The sequence below is a fragment of the Rissa tridactyla genome, chromosome 8, assembly GCF_028500815.1.
Source record: "Rissa tridactyla isolate bRisTri1 chromosome 8, bRisTri1.patW.cur.20221130, whole genome shotgun sequence".
In the NCBI taxonomy this organism is placed as follows: domain Eukaryota; kingdom Metazoa; phylum Chordata; class Aves; order Charadriiformes; family Laridae; genus Rissa; species Rissa tridactyla.
Window position 1 is genome coordinate 38,145,628 of NC_071473.1, and position 23,251 is coordinate 38,168,878.

General features: G+C 36.6%; 1 protein-coding gene across 3 annotated transcripts in view; it reads right to left on the bottom strand.

The window, feature by feature from the left end:
* Positions 1-23,251, bottom strand: part of PKN2 (protein kinase N2) — a 57,063-nt gene that overhangs the window by 30,650 nt on the left and 3,162 nt on the right. For 2 of the 3 annotated variants that reach the window (XR_008468025.1, XM_054211617.1), the window contains exon 2: positions 1,714-2,014. Coding sequence is in view for 2 of the 3 variants with exons in the window: in XM_054211617.1 (XP_054067592.1) it covers positions 1,714-2,014 (301 nt within the window). In the remaining variant the exon portion in view is untranslated. Of the gene's footprint in view, positions 1-1,053; positions 1,100-1,713; positions 2,015-23,251 lie in introns of those variants that run through there. The other variant, XM_054211619.1, reaches the window with a different exon arrangement.

Sequence of the window (23,251 nt, forward strand, 5' to 3'; positions counted from 1 at the left end):
CTGATAAGTTTATCAACCTTGATCTTTTATCTGTTGAGCTTTCATGAAGTCTCTGGTATTTGAACACAACGCGTGATGAGCCTGGCTGCTAACAGTTATTCGCAAAAGCAATGGGCACTGCTGGCCTTTCCAGAAGCGTACTAAGGATCTGAACAACATTATTTAGATTTTTGTAGCCAAACCATCTCTTTAGAACGAGCAAATGCTTTCTTAGGGTCTACCACATTTCCCGAGTCATGCACAAGGACAATATGGCTCATTAACTCAGTGTGATAGTTTTAAAATGCTAGACTGGAAGGGGGAACTCCAACATGAGCATTCTGCGCTCATCCACTTCAAGTTCTACTATGAGATGAACTTCACAAATTTGTGTCCGCACATATTTATATTTGGTCTATACAGTTTCCATATAGTTTTCTTTCTGTTCGACTCTTCCCATTCCTTTAAAAGTCACAGTACTGCCAACACTGAAGCGGATTTTCATAAACCTTAGCCAATATGGAGCAGAACGCCTCATGCCTACTAAATATCCCATGGCTATCTATGAAGCATACTTTATTATATTTATTCCCATTTCATGCCGCAGCAACTACTTTGCCTCGCTAGTTCCAGCTGTGCTCCTCTCTCCCCCTTGTATCTCTTGAAGAACAAAAGCAGAAGAATGCAGAGAATACAGAGAATATCGTGCAGGTCACTATGGACACTTCAACGCTTTGGCAGCATGTCACAGGACCAGTCAGTATGAATTGCTGACATCACCTGCCAGTATTTTCCTAAATTCTCACTGTAATCATCCTTTCTTCACAAGGATGTATTCTACTGCCCAAACTTCTTAAAGCTTGGCATTCACTTCACAAACACCTTCAATGACTTGTGCACATTTATTAACATTTTGCCAAGAAGAGTCTGCGCAGTGTGACATCATCAGGCTGGCAATATCTCCCAAGTCATTCCACAAAGCTGAAAAAGGACTGTTTACTTTCATAACATTCCATCTTAAAATACCAAGCCCTGTATTTTTAAAAAATACATTCAAAATCAGTATTGACTTACTGCCATGCCACAGAAAATACGAATTCATTACAACCATTCTGTGATTCTGTGAAAAAAATTTCAAATTGTTTTTAAAATAGTAGCTTCATTGTGGAAAAGCCTCAAGACTTAACAAATCATTGCCACAGTAAGAAATGTTTGGTAAGTTAGTCAGATAAATGATGCAACAGAAAAACAGTTTTTAAAAGTTAGATTTAAGTGTAAAAAAAACACCCAAAACTTTTAAATGAAAATTTTACAATTTTTTTTTTCCCCATAGAATAAAAAGGTGTATTAATGCTGATGCCTACAGCATAACTCAGAGAAAGTCACTGGAAGAGCTACTGAAATTTCCTTTTATACAGTGAAAAGCTGTTAGGAAATATTGAAGTGATTGACAAAATACTTTAACAGAGTAATAACTGAAAGTGAAGAACTGGTACATGTTAAGTTAGGCTTTAGAGCATTATCAAATAATTTGTGAAAAACCGTGTTCCCCAGAATACAATTTAAAACTCAAAGGGACTGGACACTTATTTGTCAACCAAAACAAAGAGGCATACATAAATATCAAACTTGCCAGCTACGGATTTGCCCATTCCCAGAGCAATTTTTTCAAATGAAATGGGATACAGCTTATCTAAGGAGGATAAAAACTGATTTCACAACAACATATGGTACCTGCAACATCTTCTGGATCCGTTACAACAATGTGTGCATTTAACTCCTGTAACTTATGATGCAAATCTTCTAATTTCTTATTCGACTTTTTCAAAATGTTGTCCACATATGCCAAGTTCTTTTTATCCGTTGTGACCTTCCTGAGGTTCTCTGCTCCCTCCTTGATTTTAAGTTCCTTCCTTATTTCCCGCTTGATTTGGTCCTTTACTTCATCCAGCTTCTGCTGTACCATTGTATCTGAAAAGTCCAACTTTTGGCCAGTGCTCACATTCTCAGAGGCTAGAAGAGTTTTGGCATCCCCCTAGAAAGGAAAACAGTAACATAACTACCAGGAAACACTGTTCCTTGACAACGCATGCTGCAAACTTAACATGACTAGGCTTCAGGTCTCTGTATATTAAACACTCACTTTGTAAGACCATTTACTAACCCTGGGTCTACACTCATGTTGCCCTAAAGCAACAATCTCACAAGACATTACATGTTAACTGGAGTTACATTTTACAACACATTTATTTTAAATTTAGCGACATCTTTACTACGCCTATTTTTAACAGCAAGAGATTTAAATACTTCTGGATTTGTCATGGCTGCTTGCCTGGCAGTTATATGCCCCAGAGCTAATGACTCACATTTGTAATTTTCTAGATTTAATTGTGTGTTTTAATAGACCAAATGGATACAGGAAATAAGACTAACGTCTAACAGTTATTAACTATGATGAATTTTTATACATTTATTAGAATATATTCCTTTTAAAGTTTGTAAAAAAAGTTAAAAACCTTAGTGATGTTTGCAAATGTTTAAAGAAACACTGGCATCTTCATAAAGTTTTGTCAAGATGTTACTGGAAAATAAATTTGCTAGATTTTTTTAAAATTCCCTCAAGGAAAGCCTTTCACTTAAAAAGATAATATTAAAAAAAAAAAGTCTTACTTTCTTGTGTAGGCAAGCTAGGCTGAAATGAAAAAAAAAAATAAAATAAAAATTTGCAGTGATGAGTAGGAGTTGGTGTAGTAAAGGAGCAGGGGATGAAAAGTCTTCAGACCACCAGTACAGATGAGGTCATGTTTGCGCCTGGTATGTATTTACGTATCATTGAGAAGTAAGAGTACAAAGGGCATGTTATAGAATCTACATCAAAAAAGTACAAATACAATTAATTACATACGTAATAACACTTCCTGTGTGTATTATACATGGACCCTGTACAATGAGTAGACACTAGGTCCTACCCAAGAAGTCTTAGCAAAGAAGGGCTGTCCTGAACTTGGAATCTGACCCAGTCGTAATTCAGGATGTATTTAGTAAACGTGTGGCCTGATCTGTACATAACTACCAAACGACCAAAATTTCTGTAAATTTTCTTAAACACAATGAAGAAATTGCCTAGACTTATACAGGCAAAGAAAACAGTAGATGAAAACATTCAAGGAGGAGTTCAGGAAGCACAGCATCGGGCTAATTAACTGTAAGAACATCCCAGAACACATGATGTCTAGATACAGTCCACAGTGACTTGTTTGTTTTTCAAGAGAATTTGGGGAAATGAGGGTCATGAAAGTTGTTCCTGGGCCATACATGTCAACAGATAACGCTCGTCAAACTATTTCAATCTGTGCAGACTGCAGTGATACTGCCTTCCATGAGTAATATCCAATCTACTAGTCCTCAACTATAATTTTACAAGTTTACTAAATCATCTTATTAAAACATTTCTATACGTAGCTGCTACAAAAGTTAGCAACTCAAAGATTCTTAAATATGAAAAGTAGCTGGAGTAACCATTTTGCCACAGAATTTCTCTATCAGTGAAAAAGACAAAACCCAAGCTATTTAGAAATAACAAACTGAGTAAGAAGTGAAAGGGAAGAAATCATGCAAATTTATACTTAAAATGCACTTGTGATTCCTGTAAGTACATATCTGTTAATGCAGATTAAAATAGGTAATTTATTATGCATATGTAGAGAGGCTATTCATAGTTGTACTAGGAAATACATGACATTGTTTGTTAAAGTTGATTCTTTTTTATACGTGTATATATGGAAACAATCAATAGCGATGAGCAACTAGTACCAAGGTTCACATCCATAATGAAGGAAATCAACCACCATGTGCTGAGTGTTTTGAGAAACAACTGAAACTGAAAATAAATTCATTTAGCAATTGTATAGCAAACTATTTGTTTAAGTAATAAGTATATCCAAACTAGAGTCAGATCTTTGATTTCCCTGTTTGTCTAGCACACAAAAATTTAGGGTGTAAAAAATGAGCTTCATGATTAGTATATTAATATTTAGCCTTTAAAAACAGAGATCAAAATAGTGTTAGTAATTTTTAAATTGTGTATTTTTAAACCATAATCCTTTGCACTTGTTCTGCAGCTTCCTAGAAATAAAGTCATCATCTACCTCCTTCAAAGCATGATATTACACTTTTCAAAGTTCACAGGAGAAAGACAAGTAGTAAATGTAAAAAAAAAAACCAAAACAACAAAACAACCAACCCCAAACCAAACAAACCCAACACCAAAAGAAAACCTTTATTCCATATTCCAATAGTACCTGAAGTATGCTAAAATTATGCCAAGAATGTACCCCTCTCAAACAGAACAATGTAATTAAAATATAAATAATTCAGAAATATTCTTGACTAGGGTTTCCCCAAGAGACTTCAGTTAATCGTATATCTATTGAACAATAACGTATTTTGTTGCAGGGGAGGTTTTTATCCCTCTACAAGCCCTACATCCCACCTGTTAAAGGGATGTTATGTTCCTCCATAAGCAGGTTTTTGGAGCTCTGGTTCCAGATACGGAGTCTCTAACAAGTCTTCAATTAAATGAAATCTCCATGATCATTAGTAATTTGCATTCCAAATTTCCAGTAATTAAGTTAAAGTTCTCCCCAGCTCGAGCAGTCTCAACAGCATCTTTGTCCCTGGACTTAAGGGTTTCAAGATACAGAGTCTTCTTCAATGTGCTTCCGAGACAGCTAAGAGTTCAATAGCGTGGATGCTACCACTGGAAAGTTGGTCACATTGCCTATGCATTTAGGCATTCATCTTTAAATCCCACCCACCCCCCCAAAGGCCACAGATGATACTTCTTCTGTCTCTCTTGTCATCCAGAGTTAATTATACTTTTGAACTAAAAATATCCTGTCACCTAGTTATCCGGACGTGTCACCTGGCACAAAGGTCACTGTGAAACAAACAGTCTTCCAAGGAGGCAACCTTGGACCCTGAAGGTCACTGTGAATGCAGAGCAAGAGCGTGTTCTGCAAGCAAAGTTGTGTTGCTCCTGCACCGACACCTTCTGCTGCTGGGATGCAATGAAGGTTTGAGACAGGTCCGCATGCCACAGAGATGAACAGCCTCAGCAACGTTCCACTTTAAAATGGAGATAATGTCAAGATGGACACAACTGGCCAGAACGTCTAATAGTTCAGTAAAAGAAGTGAGGTAGAACTTTTTCTTTAAGAAAAACACCTCCCAAAACACCAAACCCAAACTCTACTTTTAAACGGAGAAATTACTTAAAACACTGGATGTTCTAACTTTATTTTATGACAACCTATTACAAACCTCTTGTTAGAGCTGAATATTCTTTCAAAAAATTCTTTTCCCCATTTGGATAAGCTCTCTCCTAGGTTAAGCTTCACATCCATGAGGATGTAAGTGTCTTGTTCCCTCAATCTGAAAATTAAGTATGTCAAAAGAAACAGTGGCTGGAGGCGGGGGCCAGGTCCTTTCTTTGCACTGCTCAAGCAGGCAGGGTGCAAAGACAGAAGAAATCGTTCACATTCTTTATGCCAAGAAAGCATCAACGGATTTTGCACAGCCACTTCCTTTACTCTCACTCCCAGAATCATTTAACATAAAATATCTTAAGATTGGAAATGCTCTGAAGCTGATGACTAAACCACTCCTGCTGGCTAAACAGAGAACAAGCCTCACTGCTTTAAAATCTAAGACAAAAGAATGGGCAGCCAGTTATTAATTCTCAGTTTCTTTTTTAATTCTGGTAGTAGTATTTTGACTGCTGGTTAGAAGGGAGGAGCCAGTCTTTGCTGGGTGGTCCCAGGACTGGACCATAGCATCGTTCTGTCCCTTGTGCCACAGCAGACGGCTGGTGACCCAGTTCTTTGCACCCAAGGCCGCTCCTGCGGTGGCGTGTACTTCTTTGCAATGGGAGAATACATGTTTCTGAGCCAGAGTGGAGATTTCTGAAACATTTCAGTGTGTAATGAAACTGAAGCTATATTTACTACAATAAACTATCAAGGGCCACAAATGAGATACTACTGCTTAAGAGAAAAAAAAAAAAAAGGGAAAAAGGAACCCATATCTATAACTTTCCTACTGCAATGGCCTCATGACTCAACCTCACTTTGATTGTTGGCTCAAAGACTACCTTTTACACAGATGAATTCAAGATGCCAGCCTTCAATTTCTGTATTCCTGTGAAATGATTTAAGTATAGTTGCTGAAAATAATGGGTAGTGGTCTGAGCATGCCTTTTAATAATACTCAGAGCTCATTCTGGCTGATGTGGTAAAAGAAAGTAGTACTGTTGCTTATGAAAACCCATAGTGGCCCTGCACTTTTTCCTCAGGTCAATTCTGAACCAAACAATTGGTGAAGCAGATGCCTTGCCAAACTGCATTTACCATCCAAACTCCCATTTAAGAATAAAACATTTAAATGGATGAACGATGGAAATGGTACTGCTGAATAGACGAGAGCACTATGAAGCTGAACATATCAGAGAATGTGCTTAAGTTGCGTAAACTGAATGACTTACAATTCAAAATGAGAGTCTCAAATTGCCACCTGCTAGCAGAAAAATACAACGCTAAAATCCTGGGTATTACTAACTCCCAAAGACTTGCTCCTAAGAACACAGTGCAGCTGCACTGTGTTACACCACGTATTCACTATAGAGAATATTGAATAGGGTAAGAATTCAGATTGCTGACTTCTCGTAGAAATTGTTACAGAAAGGTAAGTGGAGCCTTAAACTACAGCATGCTTAACAGCTGATGAGTACTCATGCACTATATTATTTATGCTTCACATTGACTTGCCTTGAGCACACACTCAACCTGCCTTTAGCAAAAAAAACAAAACCACCCATATCAAAAGTCACAGTGAAACTGTGTTTATTTTTTTCCTAAAACATACTCTTGAATTTTAGTAACTATTTCAATAGACAATAATAGACAATTAAACAATAAGTAAACCTGTTTGACTAGTAAAAAAATGCTTGGCTATTTAATATAAGCATACTCATTTCAAATGTAAAAATAGGATTTTCATTTTATGTATGATTTTTAAAAGTTACCATAATCCAGAATGACTATATGTTTATTCATTTTTCATTTCATTTTGAAGAGCTGGAAGTACAGATTTGGAACTATTAGGTCTCTTAGTATAATTTTCTGAATAACCTTTTAGGAAAAAAAAAGAAAAAAAGAAAAAAAGTTGTTTTTCTGAGCTAACTGCCAAGGTCCCTGAAGCTCTCTATAGTAATTCCTGAAACTACAGTGGTCTTTGATTTTAAGAACAATGTTAATCAATTGCAAACTTCCCTTCCCCCTGAAGTCATTCATAAAACCAGATGTGACGGCTTGTCTGGATTACTGGAACTACATGGACTATTTCCTCCTGCCCAGAAGCAAATGTGATTGTGGTCAAGATCTCAGCACTCACCCGATGTCAAGAACAAAAAAAAAAAAAACCCTTGGAGGCTTAATAGATTTTGGCATTAGTTTGCTGTGCTAACATGTCACAAATCAGGATTTAAATTTAATCTAAGTCACAGCTCTCTGCTTTGTAACAAGAGGCTATTTAAGGCACAAATATCCATAGTGCATTGCATTATACGTGGATGAATTCAAGTAGGACACATTAAATGAAGTTCAATTCCCATGTGCAAACAGCGAGTACCTTGGTGCATCTATAAGAGATGAAACAGTTAAAAAATAAAAAAGCTTCCTTAAACCTACAGTCCTCAATCAGCTGGTCCCCTCTGCTCCTCTTGCCCAGTTTGAGCTGTTGCCCTGATGAACACTTCAGGAGGAATGTTTGCTTTTCATCATGAGATAGCTGCTGGGCTGCAACACTCCGTCCTACGGCACCTGCATGAAAAGCTGTGTGGCCTGCCTCAGCCGGGACATCGCACCTAAACAGGTATTAAAATTCCCTGGGGATTCCTTGTTAACATCTAGGCTTCCAGCCACAAACACTCTTTGACTAGGCCAGTGTTTACTAATGCAAAGAGCACGCTCTCTCCCCCAAAGATGCTCCAACAGCAGCGCAGGTTTGCTCACAGCACTGGAGGTCGTGCTGTGCCAACATCCACTACAGAAAGGGACATAAGAGGGAGATTTCCTCGCCACAGAAAGGAAAGAAAACATTTTAAGAAACGCTGCCTTCAGCTGCTTCTCGTCACAGCAGCTCCTGATGATTTTATGCTAGGAGAAGGACCTGCAAGGAGGCTTGCAAAGAAATATGACTCTAAAAGAAAATCCCCACAATCACCTTTCTCATGATCGTGAGCACTTGACAGATGCTATGGCACAGCACAAGCCATGAGCGCCTGAATCTGAGATCAGCAGATGGCCACAGTATCCAGGAGGCGTGACTAGATATTCCGGCAACAGGCACAGTACAGACACTTCAGCAGTTTCCGAACTTTTATCTGTAACTTCAAGTTCCTACTCCCAGCCAAAACACTCCAACGTAGCCCAGCACAGTGGAAACAAACTTACCCCTCTCTAGTTTTAGTTGTGCAAAAGAAATAGCACAAATCCCTCTTATGATGAAGAGGGCCTGCTGTACCAACTTTTATTACATGCATCCAGGAACAAGATCAGCATATTAAATTATGCCTATAATAACGCCACTCCTCCATTCTCTATGAGACCTTGCTATCTTAGTTTTAATTTAGCTTCTCATTTTTAAATGCATGTGAAGTACCAATGATTATCAGTTGTGCTACAGTAACTGAGTTAGTATAACAAGATAAAGAAGCGGAACACTTCTTTTTCAGGAGAAAACCGCATTTTACATAATTAATATGGGTTCAAGCAGACCACACACAGTAGGAGATGCTCTATTAAATGCCAAAATATAAACAAGCGCTTCCAAGATACAGGATAAAAATTTCATGAACTGTTAATGCCACACTGTATGCTGGTAATATCTCCACTAATAATGTATCATAGAACTGAGCCCAAAAGACTAAAGTAATTCCCCTTGAAATGAAGCCTCACCCAGATGCACACAGCAGAAACACTGAAATGATAACTTCTCATCTAATTCCTGTAACATTATCATAGCATGTATTCATAATTTGATAAATACAGGCACTCCTGTTTAAAAGAGGAGGAAATCCAGGTGAACTACATGATAGTTCAATAAACGAAGTTCGAAGTAGCACAATATATTTTAAGAAAAGAAGTCCCTTGTCACTGATTCTGAACTGGAGCTGCACATTTAACATACTGGACTGGGCAGTGAAAATGGACATGTATGTGTGTCATACCTCCTACTGCCAACAAAAGAATTCCATGCACAAACTTGTTATCATTTTCTAAATTTAATCTGGAAAATTTATTCTTCTTTTGAGACATACTTTGGGAAAAAAATCCTTAAGATCCCAACACAAATAAAAGTGCACAGGCTGGTAAATGGCAAAATTACTACTTTTGTGCGGTGCTTGACAGTTTGAGACCGCTTTGAAAAAAAAATTAAAATTGATAGCAAAAAATAAGCACTGAACGGGATTTAGATTTTGGGGTTGTTTGGTTGCTTGTTATTTTAAACAATTTCGAATAAACATGGAGTTATTGTTTTCTTCATGGGAACATCTGTAATTTTCTGTACTGTGTAAATATATAAACAACTTCATCCTAATGGCCTAGAATTATTTCTTGAATATATACAGTATGTACATTTAAAATAAAACGTGTATTTAATATTCTTGCCAAGTACTACATATGGGTATGCATGGTATCCACTTCTTTTAGAAATTAATACACTCACTGTGAATTACTGCTAGAGACTAAAACAAGGTTTTTTTGAGAGAAATTTTTAACAGTAGGCTTGTCTCAGTTTGACTTGATTGATTTTGCCAAGGTTACATTAAGCTTGAGTTTGGTGCAAGCAGTTGCTTTACTGCTCTGAAATGCTTGAAGTCCAACATAACTTACTGAAGAAACAGAACTATTTAAAATAAAGCTAAGGTCATGCAAATGTTGTGTGGAGAATTTGCCTTTAAGTACAGGTAATACAGAAACTAGTAATCTGTCCACAAGACAGAAACACTGTCCCCTCTCCCCAAATAAAACATAACTAGTAAGGTATCTGTTGAAGTTTGTTAAAGCAAACACTTTTAAAATAAAGCCTTTCTGCTGCTACAGAAAGTTGGTATGATTTTGTTTTATGTCACCCCAATGTAAATACTTTTATTGGTTTTTTTCGTATAAAATATCAACATAATTTTGTCTAACATTCAGGACAGAATATTACACATATAGCTCAAGATGTTGGAAAAAATATTACTACCATAGGATACGATATTTAATTTGGTAAAAGAGATTTTTTTCAAAGGTAAAAAGGTCAGTCAAGAGACATGAGTCACAATCACGCCTTATGGCTTTGATAACTCCTCCTCAACCAAACACAACACAGACTGTACAAAGGTGATAGTTTGTTGGGCATGCATCCAAAAAATACACTTACCTTAATGTAAAGTTAACATTGCAACTATACATTTTCAACAGCTGTAATGTTAACATTAAGATAAACACGCATGGTTAAATTTCTGCTTATGACAAAGTTCTAATCACTATGCAAAGATACCGAAATAAATCTTCAAGGAACCCAAACCCCAGTTATTAATACTTCATGACAAACAGGTCCACTCCCATCTGTAAGGTGGTTTTCTTCTATTATGATAAAAATGAATTAGATGATAGCTACTATTACCCAATTAAAAGGTATTATTATCTCTGCATCAGAATGACCATTCTACTCATCCACAAATTAAAGTGTCGGCTATTGCCACATCTGTAGATGGTGGTACTTACAGTGTTACACATTCTAACTAAACTCCAGGAGAAGAATGCTAAAATGCCTCACTACGCAAACAAGTCAGTCCAATTTGGGACTTCTCTGTTATTTCAGTTCAGGTTAAAAATCTTAAATCATTGAAATGACATATAAGAAATCCTCAGCTAGTAAACAGGAATTTCTCAATAACACATACAAGTGTCAGGACACTGTTAAAGAACAATATGCTAATTTCTTTAATCTGAAAAAGCACAACAAAGTGATCCATGTACGAGAATCTCCATTTCTGGGATGAATAACTATGAGTGGAAAAAAACCCTCTTTGTTTCTGGCAATTCCAGCTTTCAGCACATACAATTGATATGTTAGTCCATTTAACTTTACTATATTTTACAGGAGCTATTTTTAGACATTGCAAAACTAATGGAAGAGCTGAGTCTACATTCCACTCTAATTAAGCCATCATCTTTAGCAGCCAACTATTTTGTACATTATAAATGCAGCAATATATATCAGAGATAATATTAACATCTGTTTTATGAGGCAACAGGCCAAATGGCTAAATACTAAATCCTGGTGAAGGAACCAGATTTTTTTGCTTTCTAGGACTGTGCAACAGCACCTTCAGCACAGCTTAGGGTTTCCCTGGCTTGGTAGCTGAATCTGTTATTACAGGAAAGAGATGTATGTTTGTATTTATACCAAGGAACTATGTCTTCGTGCTCCAGGATTGAGAACTCTTTCACAGTAGTTTTGGCTATTATATCTGAAGTTACTTAAGTTCACAGCCTACATTCTAACCAGCTGGAAACGCTGCTCATATTTTCATCTCCAGCAATAAAAGCAGGATGGAAAAGCCTCCTTAAATCCTCTCCTTATCTTTACAGGTGGTCAGTAGAAAAGATCACTTTCCACTATTGGAAATAAGTAGCGCCACACCCAAAATTCCGCTTGCAGAGATGCGGGCATCTCATTCCATGCCTTTCCAGTAAAAGTTTATGGATGAACACAGAGTTATTTATAGAAGCATTACTTCACATCCCCATTTGTCTGAAACTCTTACAGAGCATCACTCTGTATGCTGTGATACATTAGAATAGTGTTTTTGCAACCCTTCTTTCTCCGACCCTTAAAATTTGGTAGGAAATTTCTCACTGACTCTTAATGTCTATTTTCTATTTAAGAATTCCCTAGGTATTAGAGAAGTCATGAAGAAACAGAAGCCTGTCTTCACCTACAGCATAAGCAAAAAGAACATTTCCCGACTTAACTGCTTTATATACAATAGCAATGAAAAAGAAGCAGGTGATTTCACTTACTGATTATGTGCCCTCCAAAAAATTCTTAATACATTTACATTACAAAATAAAAATCTGCTTAAAGTTTTGGTTTTAAAAACTTTCTACATTTTCTTGTTTTTTAGGAGCTCTGATCCTCCACTGACCTGCAGTACGGTAATCCAAATCTACTTCTTATGACACAAAATGAACCTCTGACATTTATATGAAGTTGACAGTGAGAAGTGTTGAATAGAAGTCTAGGATTTTAGCTGAAGGATTTCTTAATGCTCATTTAACAAGTTTTACTGTTTATGTTCAGTCTCAGCACCATCTCCCAAATAAGCTGTTGTCTGTTTTGCATATGTACACGTATAGGACTCTCTTCCATCTAGCTCTTGTTACCAGTTTCAGTATCAGCTAAATTGAAAAAGGGAAGCATCAGTTTCCAAATAACCAATGCACCAATGAGACCTGTAACATAACAGAAATAAAGCAGCATAAAACAATAGGTTTTCAATGCATCACGTATAGATGTGCCCATAAAAGTAAATCTTAAAGGATATGCTATAAAACCAAGTTTATATAATAACGGAAAGAAGTTCTCACCTTACAACTGCATTAAACTTGGGGAATGATGTGTTGCCTTTTATACTGCTGAGTATTCAGAAAGCCCACAATGAGGCATACTTGTTAGTGATTTCAATGCCCTTCCTTTTTCAGAGTGGGTAAGATTACACATGCATTCTATGTGTTTTCCAGCACCAATCATGTGAATGGAATCTTGAACATGGTATTTAACCTCTGTTTATCCTATATTGATCCATTGTTTAATATTAAAAGCCTCACTCTATTTTATGGGACATATACACACAGTAGTTTTCACACACACTTACAATTTTAAAAAAACGTTCTAGAAATATTTGTTGCCAATATTCTAGTGTAACTGATTTTGATATGCTCATAACTTTCATGACATTCTTCCTCAAGGCTAAGTTTTCCACTTCATTCCAGTTCAGAAGCATTTTAGTTAGCACCCAGAGAAAAAAACTCTAGTTAGTAAGCAAAACTGTAGCGTGAAAAATATGTTAAACAGAAGTAGAATATTCTGCTTTATTAATAACTAAGAGCTACGAATAATACTCTAGATATGACATTCAGCAAAACCTTCATGAAGGAGTCCTTTAAACTAAAGAAAGAAATTACTGCAGTCAGAAGCTATTTATGGTTGAAGTTTAACCTGTTGCATTCCCAAGAGTATCTACTATGTATTGCTCTATAATGAACTATCTAATCTAAAGCATGTCATCTTTAGGAGACAAAAATACACAAACTAACTTTTCACTGAAAAATACTAGCAGAAAGACTTCTACTCGATCAGAGAGACCAGTATATTCTGACAGAAACTTATATTTTAAGAGGTTGTGGCTATTTCCTAACTGTACTTATTTGAAAGGGGTGGGTGCCTGTGTGTTTTGAGGCTCTCTCAAACATTCTATTAAAGATGTCAAGAGTCACAGGACAAAAATAAAAAGCAGTCTCCATAATAAAAAAAGAAATTAAGCTACACAAAAATAAAGTACAGTCTCAATCTGTCTACACCATCTTCCAAAATAAGGTACTATATTTAGCTCAGGCTAGCATCCTCTCAACTGTACGCTTCTCTGACCTCTCTGAGCATTACTGGTTTCTTTTTCATGCTCTTCCCACTGTTTTACCTAGCCAGGACACAACGAACTGGCATAATTATTACAAATCTGGGGTACAGCCAATGCTCCTGCCTAGATACAGGTTCTCCTCTTTTTTTCTGAGGATGCCGGAAACACAACCAGCTCTTCCCTTCTCCTTTTACTAACCCTGAGGTAGGAAATGGCATCTCTGATCATTCCCAGTACGTGTCACCAAAATGCTCATTGCTGCTGATCTGCAGGAATTCCCAGTAGGTGTACTTGACCATGTACTCAGCTTCAAGTATATTCAGTGCGATAAAGAAACACTTAAATACTTCAGGACAGTAGACAGCTTATTTTATAACAGTGGAAAAATTCATAAAGGTAATTAGAAATATCTGACATTTTCAACATATATGGTTAGCAAAGTGCTAAATAAAAATTAGTAAAGGAAATCTGCAGAAAGTATTACATGCTAGATGTAAATCAAGGAGAAAAATAATTCAACTGCATAGTTTAGAAAACGTATGTCAATAAATTCAGAATATGGATGCCTGTAGTTAAGTTTTAAAAATCTATTTACTTGAAGTACTGCATAAACCTTAAATTGACAGTAAATTAATTCAAGTAAATGCAACAGATGGGAAGGCAGACAAACGCTAAAGAAATGAAATGTTACTTTTCAGTCCATAAACCAGTATTGTCTATTATAGAAAGGAAAGAGTTACAAAAATGGGAGACGGCTTGCAGAACTTGCATCTCCCTCGCCTTTCTGCCATACCCGAGGTCATCTGGTTCAAGAATCAAATTGGAGTTAAAGAAACCAATTCCCACATGCACGGCAGCTGCTGCCCTGACTGTGCCACTGAGTTACTCCCACCAAAAAGAAACACTTCAAAAAAGTACACTTTAATATTAGTGCTGGCTGCTAACCTGAAAAATAGATGATGATACTGAATACTACTCTCCGGCAGACCGATGTTGTTTTTCCTCCTGCACTTAAGAAACTTCTAAGGATTTTTTAAAAATCTGTTAGAATTAATTAAAGCTTGAGAATATATTCACTCACTCTCTTGTACAGAATCCTAATACAGGTGAACACCAATTTCTAAAGCTTCTATAATTGCATTTATAAATTTTTATAATCATAAATTGCATTTTGCAAGATGTTACAACAAAAGGCAGAATTCAAGGAAGGAGTTTGATCCTCAAGGCAAAAATTACCTGCTAATAATGAATGCTACTGAACTGCCATAAATACTAATTTTATTTGAAAAGTGCCCACACAAAATGAAATGGAAAAAAAGTCAGTTTTAGATATTACATTGTGAACTGGCTTATGTGATGAGGAATCATATTTGAACCAATTTCATAAAGGTGAAAAACTGATTACATTTTTCTCCCAACTGACGAATACTTAGTTTGACTCATACTAACTGGTACGAATAAAGAAGTAGAGAACAATTAAAAAACCCTCTGAAATAATTATTTTGTTCTAATGTTAATGTACCTGTTTTAGATTTCAAAATGTCATGTTTCCACCTCTTCAGGAGAGGAGAGACTGAAGACAAATCCTAGCAACTTGAAGAAAAATCATTAAATAATGGGTTAAATTTCAAGAACAGAATTTAAATAATCTTCCTGAGGATCTCTAATTATACAGATATTATATTTTGCATATGATAACTTTTAACTTCCAGTCATTCTCAGCCTAAAACACCAGCTTCATGAGAGTTTATAAATAAGCAATAAACAAACTCAAATATTGAAGAAAACATGCTTCCATTAAAGGAGATTGCCGAGTCCTAAATGGGCAGCAGTTCAAGAATGCTACACTAGTAGTCAGGCATGTACGATTTACAGTACTTTTACTTTTCTACTGCTGCCACTAAGTTTAGAACATGTCCTACAAAAAGGCCTTGCTGATTTTAAAATGTTCTGCAGATCTGTAGTATGCTTACTTTCGTACTTTTCAATACAAGTCTGTGAAACCCTGCCTTGAGTCTGACTCTGCCTTCTATAACCTTTTGCTACAATCTAGCTTACTGTATCCTGGCTCCCCACCCCATTTCGCCCACATAGCTCCCCATGTGCTCTGGACAGGTTATCAGCAGCACACATCCTTACAACTTCAGAGGTTAATAATGTACTTTTGCTTTTAGAAAAGCTGACGCTTCTTTGTCATCATTTGTCTTATAATTTTAGCCTACGCAATTTGAGAATTAGGGAAGAAATAAGCTTGTCATGTTATATGCAGATCTGTCTATAAAGGGAACATCCTCTTAAAATGCATTCCACTTAATTGTTTTGCAAAGTCTTCCTGTATAAATAAACACATGAAGTAGAAGAGCAGCGGACGGTTTTACATATTATGCTTGTAAAAAGCAAAAGGCCACAGAGTCAATTTTCATTCCTCCTCTATTCTCAACAATAGTTTTGGAGGCTTTTGGACTTCGTTACTTAAAAATCCAAGTGATAAGATAATATGCATCACAATGATGAAAGAGCAATATCAATCTCATCTCTTATAACCTAAGTAACATAAACAGTGTAAGTCCTAAAATCTATCATAAATCTTACCATGGAAGAGAAACAAGAAAGGCAGGCAGAAGAACAGAACTTTTCCACTTATCTAAGGACCGGCATAAAGTTTCTTGCCCACATTACACAAACAAAGCCAGTTGTTAGTAGAGAGCTTCGGAATATCTAGAATCACTGAAAACACTCTCCTTGTTTATTTTGAAGATAATCCTTCACCACAACAGCACAAATTTTAAAAAAAAAACCAAAAAACAAAAAACTGTCCCAGATGTCAATGGCATAGCCAAGTTATGAAGGTAACGCACACACACACAGTTTGTCAATGTGTACAAGGGGAAGGAGAAAGAATTGATAATTTTGAAAATTAATTCAATGCCATGAGAACTTGGAAAACATGTAATTACTTTGTCGCCTTAAATTTGTTATTTATGCACCATATTTTCAGGCCTTTTCTCCCCAAATTTGGCTAGACCTCTAAAGCACAGCATCAATCTTGTACACAGTAGTTCAATGTCCTGTAAATGGTGCTTTCATTGATGCTCATGTGACCATTAAGAGGTATTCTGTTATTGCAAACATTCAGCTAATCATTGTTTAGGGTTTTTTTCCTACTAAATATTCAAATTACAATATTCAAATCACAGTTATTGATCTACTCAATAACTTACAAATGTATTAACGCCAAACTGTAGTATTCCACACTCTTTGTTATCTTTATGGACAGTAATTTTATATTATTATTTGCACAGTATGTTGCCTTCACTCCAAAATTCGATCCCATCCGTTTCAATTGTATACTCACTTTTTCTTTCACTTAAGTTAGAGAAACAGCAAAAAGACTCAAGATTTTTCAAAACTATTCCTTGCCTTGAGTGTGTAAAAGGTTTAACAGCAACTTCTGAAAGCCAGCAAATAAAGTTGTGGTTATACCCCCACATTTGCCTAGTACTGCTGCAAAACCTTAAGGCTGTTCTTACCTTCAACAAACTAAATGAAACTACGTCTTCCACCCGATGCATGTAGTCCCAAACAATTCTATTTTCAATGCCTTTTCAAACAGGTTTTTACTGATGCATACAGCATATTGTGAGACCTTCTGCTTGAAGAATGCGAAGCTAGAAAAGAATTGTTGTAGACAGTGCATGAACTGTTTGCTACTTCTGTATCCATCTGCAGCAGAACTGGACTCTTTTCACAGTCCCTAGCTCAAATTCACATATATGAGAGTAAATCTCAGCCTGTAATCTGATAAACATTTGACTGCATAAACCAGCATTGCAGGCAAAAAAAAGCGCTCTAAAGAACCAGCTGTTCTGTCCTCCCCTAACAGTTTGTTCCTGCCCAAGACCATTTGCTGATATATATATATGCCCGTACAAACCTTTATATGGCCACACAGTGAACTGGATTCACACAGTGAACCTGATCTGACTGAAAACTTATTTAGGGGGAAAGCCTCCACCAAAACAAAACTACCAACAAAATCTGTTCACCATCTAGCTGTCTGTGTAAATGCAAACCAACACAACATGGCACATGCTCATTTTCAGCAGTGGTACCAGCTGACAAAGTCTGACACTTCCTTTGAACAACAGTCTCAAGTCTGCACAGGCAAAGCTTCCAGTTCCAGCACACAGTACGGTCAAAGAACCAACGAGAACTTTTCCATCCTAAATTTATGTCACAGACTGGCCTTGCGACTTAGCAATCTGCAACAAAAAACCCAAACTGAATATATGTTTTGACAGTTTGCAAAAATATTTATGTTAAAGTTCCTAAGTTCATAAGCAAACTATAGTGCCACTGAGAGACTAAACCATATCATTAATATTATTTCCTGTTTAATTATAGCCAGTTTGTGTTTGGGACTTTTAAAAAAAAAAAAACAAAAAACCAAACTTTTAATCATCAGTTCTCAACTTCTCCTCAAAAGTTACATGAAGTTTATATATGAAAAAATGTTTTTATATATATATATATATATATACATAAATATATAATTTCAGAACAGCTATGTACCACAATTATTTGCAAGTATTATTTCTAAATCAGGTAAATAACAATTACACTTACTATCAGTTCTTATTCCTTTTACTAGTCTATTTATTGCAATAGTCCCACAAATGTGAGTACACAGAAGGATGTTACATAAGTACTTATGAATTTAATGTACAGGTATTTTATTTTTAAATTTCATAAAGAAATTGTACATGATAGAGATGTTTAAGTGCTTTGAGTATTAACTTTCTACAAGCTAACAGAAAAGGTATATCAGCCTTTACATCCAAGAGTTGAGCAATATTCTCCGGGTTTAAGGCCCAGTGCTAATTCCCAGAAAACTGCTACTGTTGCTGTAATCCACATGAGAAGTTGTTCTTTCTGACCTGATCTGCTCTGCAAGTGTTTCTATCAAACTAACAGACAGAGCCTCACATTATTCCTGTGATTTATCTCAGAACTTTGATACAATCTATTAGCACCTTGGTATTGCAGACTTAATTATGCCTTCTCCTGGCTTTAGATCTGCCGCCTATTGTATTTTGTGGCACCCTAATAACATTGTGGAAAGTCAGTGGAAAGCTGTCCCCTTGGTTCCTCTCAACAAAAATAGCACTGGTTCTGCCGCTTTCATTTTCAGATTAACATGTTCATGTGTTTAATGGAAACTTAAAATGTATGAGCCCTGCTACCATGCTGTAGGATAGAAAATGTTTGAAAAACCTCAACAGAAAAAACAGTTTGCTTCATCACGGGACTACCATACCTAACACTACAGATATGAAACAGGTATTATAGGCCTTTGATTCAAGCTCTCTGATCTGCACTTATTCAGAAAACAAGTCAGAAATTCTCTATCATTTAAAAACCAATACATCTCCAGTGAAGAAAATAAGACTTAAAGAAATCCACAGGAACTGGAGGCAGAAAAAACTAACTAATTTAGTCATGTCTGCATTAAGGTTTTTACCAACATAGCCCAGTTTTCGCAATTTTCATAATGGGCCAGAGTAAACCCTCCCTGGGTCCTGGCACATATCAACGTTTCTTCATGACACAGAAAAGAACAGAAAAAATCCACATATATTAACCTTTCACAGCCCAGCCTGGCCCTTCTCAGTCAATCATTTCTTATTTGGTACCTCATACCTATCTATACATCTATAATAAAATAACAAAGGCCTTTAGTACAGATGCAGTTGTCTTAGCAAAATACACTTATGCTAATATTCCTTTTTTTTCCATGGCTGCCCAGCAGAAGCAACAAACTACACTGATGAGAGCACAGTTCGGCCATCATGGTGCCCCACTCCAGAAGTGCTCTGTACACCACTCTAGCAGCCAACAGGACCCACAGCCAAGGCAGGTATAATGCTGACACACAGTATAGGAAACTGCATCTATATCTACTATCAAGAAAAATAGAAGGTGTGGCCTACTCTTAAAAAACAATCAGATCCTCACTACCCACAGCTGGTGGTCCCACAACTGAACCATAGTAACTCATCACATGAACTCTCTCAACTCACCCTATTTGTGAAGTTAACTGCACCAGCATGAAGAGCTAGATTTCAGCCGCTTCTATTTCGCACAGTACAAGAACAGCAGAGTTCCCAGCACAGCGGGTCCATTTAGCTGAACATAAGCCTGCAACTGCACACCACTATCCTGTTCATATTAGTGTCTGCTCACCACAGAACTGAGCCATATCCTCCTCACCAGCTGCCAGAAGCTTCACCGGCAAAGCTGATGAATGCCGCAAAACTGCATTAATTGGACAGACAGTCACAGAACTCCTGAAGGTTCAGGAAAGCACCCCATAAAGCACCACAAGAAAACCCACAGAGCAGAACTCTGCTCCATAGGATGCATGTCCAGACTGTCATGCAAGTAGTTCAGTTCCCTGGTGAGCTGTCACACAGTAAGTAATCAGTAACTGTAAAATGGCAGTAACAAAAAAGGTGTGAACTTGTGTCAGTGTGACATAATTGTATTGCTGCAGTTCAAATAAACAAACTAATCGGATGTAATGTTACTGTAAGGACAGGCCCAAAGCATTTTGTTAACTAATGGCACTACTAGTTTCTGTTTCGATGTAGTACTTCCAAATCGTATCTCAAAGTAACAGAAGTTGTGGATTGGATTCTATAACGTAAGTCTCATTTCTTTAAAAACAAAATGCCCCCCACCCCCAAACACTAGCTATTTTGTTTGTGCCAGGAATTGCAGACCAAGCATTAATAATTAAAGCTTCAAAGTACCATACAAATGCCTTGTCCATGCTACAGAACAATATCTCATGAGAGATGCTTCAGCTCAGTCCGTTCCTGAACCCATTCGCTTACTGGATCCATGTAGAGAAAACAAAACAAACAAAAAGCCTACCACCAACTAATTTGTACCAGTTGTACAATTCATTTCTAGAAAAAGCAAAACCAAAAAGCAGACTGAGACCCTTGCGCTGCATATAATGCACCGCAAGGCTTTGTTACTCTGAATCTAAGTAGAGGCCATGTCATGTCTTAGTCTCTAATTCAGCAAAGCACTGAGACATTGATGAAGAGATCCTTAATCCCACCGTTAAGCCCTTAAACCACCATTTCCCAACCTAAAGGACGTATTTATCTAGCTATTCTACAACAGATTTTAGGTTACATTGTAATGAATGACCATTCACAATGTATAAAGCTCTTCCAGCAGAGCTTTTACATATACTGTAACTACATATACTTTTCTACTAGCCATCACTAATTATTTATCTTGAGTTAAAATAACAGATCTGGGTCTTAGAAAGACATCTGCTCTGATAAAGAAAATTCGGTCAAATGTATACAAGTCTACATCATATATAAGTTCCTATGTTAACAGGCAGACTGACAGAATTCAGAAGATGGAAAAAAACCCAAAACAAAATAAAACCAATACTCCCACCCATGCACTTACCTAAAGGTATTTTAAGGACTGTTTATGTTCCACTGAGAACAGGATGTATATTTTACTAATACAAGTTTTGAACAGCGTAGTGTTTAAAGAGTAATATATATCCACAAATGGAAAAAAACTGAAGCGCTTCCCTAAATCTACTAGTTCTGGAAGCGTTTGTAGGGACCTGAGAAGTCCCAAGCAGCTGTACACACATTTTCATGTCTAAACTGCAGTAGACTAGTTCAAGATATTTTCACTTGAATGTGACATTTTCTTGTTCTGAAGAAACAAGAGTAATTCAAAATTATTTGAGGCTAATCTGTCCTAGCTGAACAGTATTTGAAGGCAGTCTTACTGCTGAGTGTTCAGCCTAATTACAATGTCTGTTCAAAACAGATTAATTAGGTTACTTGTACCTTTTTAAGGTGTCCTTGGGCACTTGACCACAGCTAATAATAAATACCCAGTACTTTTTATCTCTAAAAAAGCAAGCATCATTACCTCTATTCTAAAGATGAGGAAACTGAGACATGAGTAAGCAAAGTCATCTGCCTAATGTCATCTAGCTGAGAGCAGAGCAGCCGGGAATGAAAGGCAGGTCTTCAGAGTCCTGCCTAGTAGTTTAATCCAACGCAGCAACGTACAAGTGCCTAATTTTATATACAAGACATAGCTGTGCAATGTAAGACTCAGCTGTCCAATTTATATCATGCCAACTAATAAAATACTAACAAAATGAGCATTTTTCAATCATATTCATTTTATGAATATTCTTGTCCCAGATATGAAACAGAAAAATGTAACAAACTAAAAACTATACCGGATGTGCCATCGTGTAAGCATAATTTACATATATTTCAGTTGTGGTACCGTTCATCATTGCTTAAAAAAAAAAAAGAAGTTACCAATGGCCGTTAAGCACAATTCTGCCATGAAATTTATTCTTCAAGTACAGCATCTTAGCAAATTAGATGACTAGGGATTCCATTCAAACAAAACATCAATTAAAAAATCCCTTTATTCTTACCAATACAGAAATAATGCCCCATCCCTGGAAGTGTTCCAGACCAGGCTGGATGGGGCTTTGAGCAACCTTGTCTAGTGGGAGGTGTCCCTGCCCATGGCAGGGGGGTTGGGAACTAGATGATCTTTAAGGTACTTTCCAACTCTAACCATTCTACCATAAAGACATTTTTGCCAATATTTTGTAATTTTAGAAATACGTATTATGTCTGAGTTTGAAAAACGCTTTCCAGGTAGAGCCTTTAACCCTTCCATTTCAAGCAAATGAGGGTCTGTTACATACTTATTTACTTTAGGGCAGAGCACAAATTTTCTATCTTGACCTATCTATTTCATTTAAGCAAATAAACCCAAGTAATATACTGTTTTTTCTCTGGAGTTAAACAGGTATTTTTTTGGAAGAACAATTTTGAGTGAACCAAAAATTTTAAAAATAAATCCTGTAAGATTAACGAGACAAGTCTAAAGTTGAAAACATTTACATTACTGTCTAGAAAAGAAGTGGTAGAGAACACCTAGAAGTACAAAAGCTTCATTTAAATACTTTAAGTAATAATTTCTGTTTCCCCAGCCATATTGATTTACTATGCTGACATCTATCACCACTACAAAGAAAGCGCACATCTTTGGAAATACACACTACCTCACAAAACCTTTTTTTTTTTTTTTAAAAAAAAGACCTTTTTTCATATAAAACTTAAAAGATTTTATTTCGTGGATGCCTTATTTAGCAGCCTACAGCACCCTAAGTTAAAGATTAATTTTACACGGAAACAGAGTTGTCACTTCCACCAGGAAGCAAAGAGTTAAAGGCTGTGCAATTAACCTGAAAGCAAGCACTGGGGAGGCTAGTTTACCTGCTGGACAAAGTTCTAAAAGGATGCAAAGCCCAGAGAAGGAACAGCAGAATTTTGGAAGGAAAGGCAACGTCAGCAATACTGGTTCTTACCCAAGCTCCTTCCCCCTCCTAAAAAAGAACCTGTACTGGAGATAAAAGGAGGTAAAAAGGTACGTTGGCTTTAT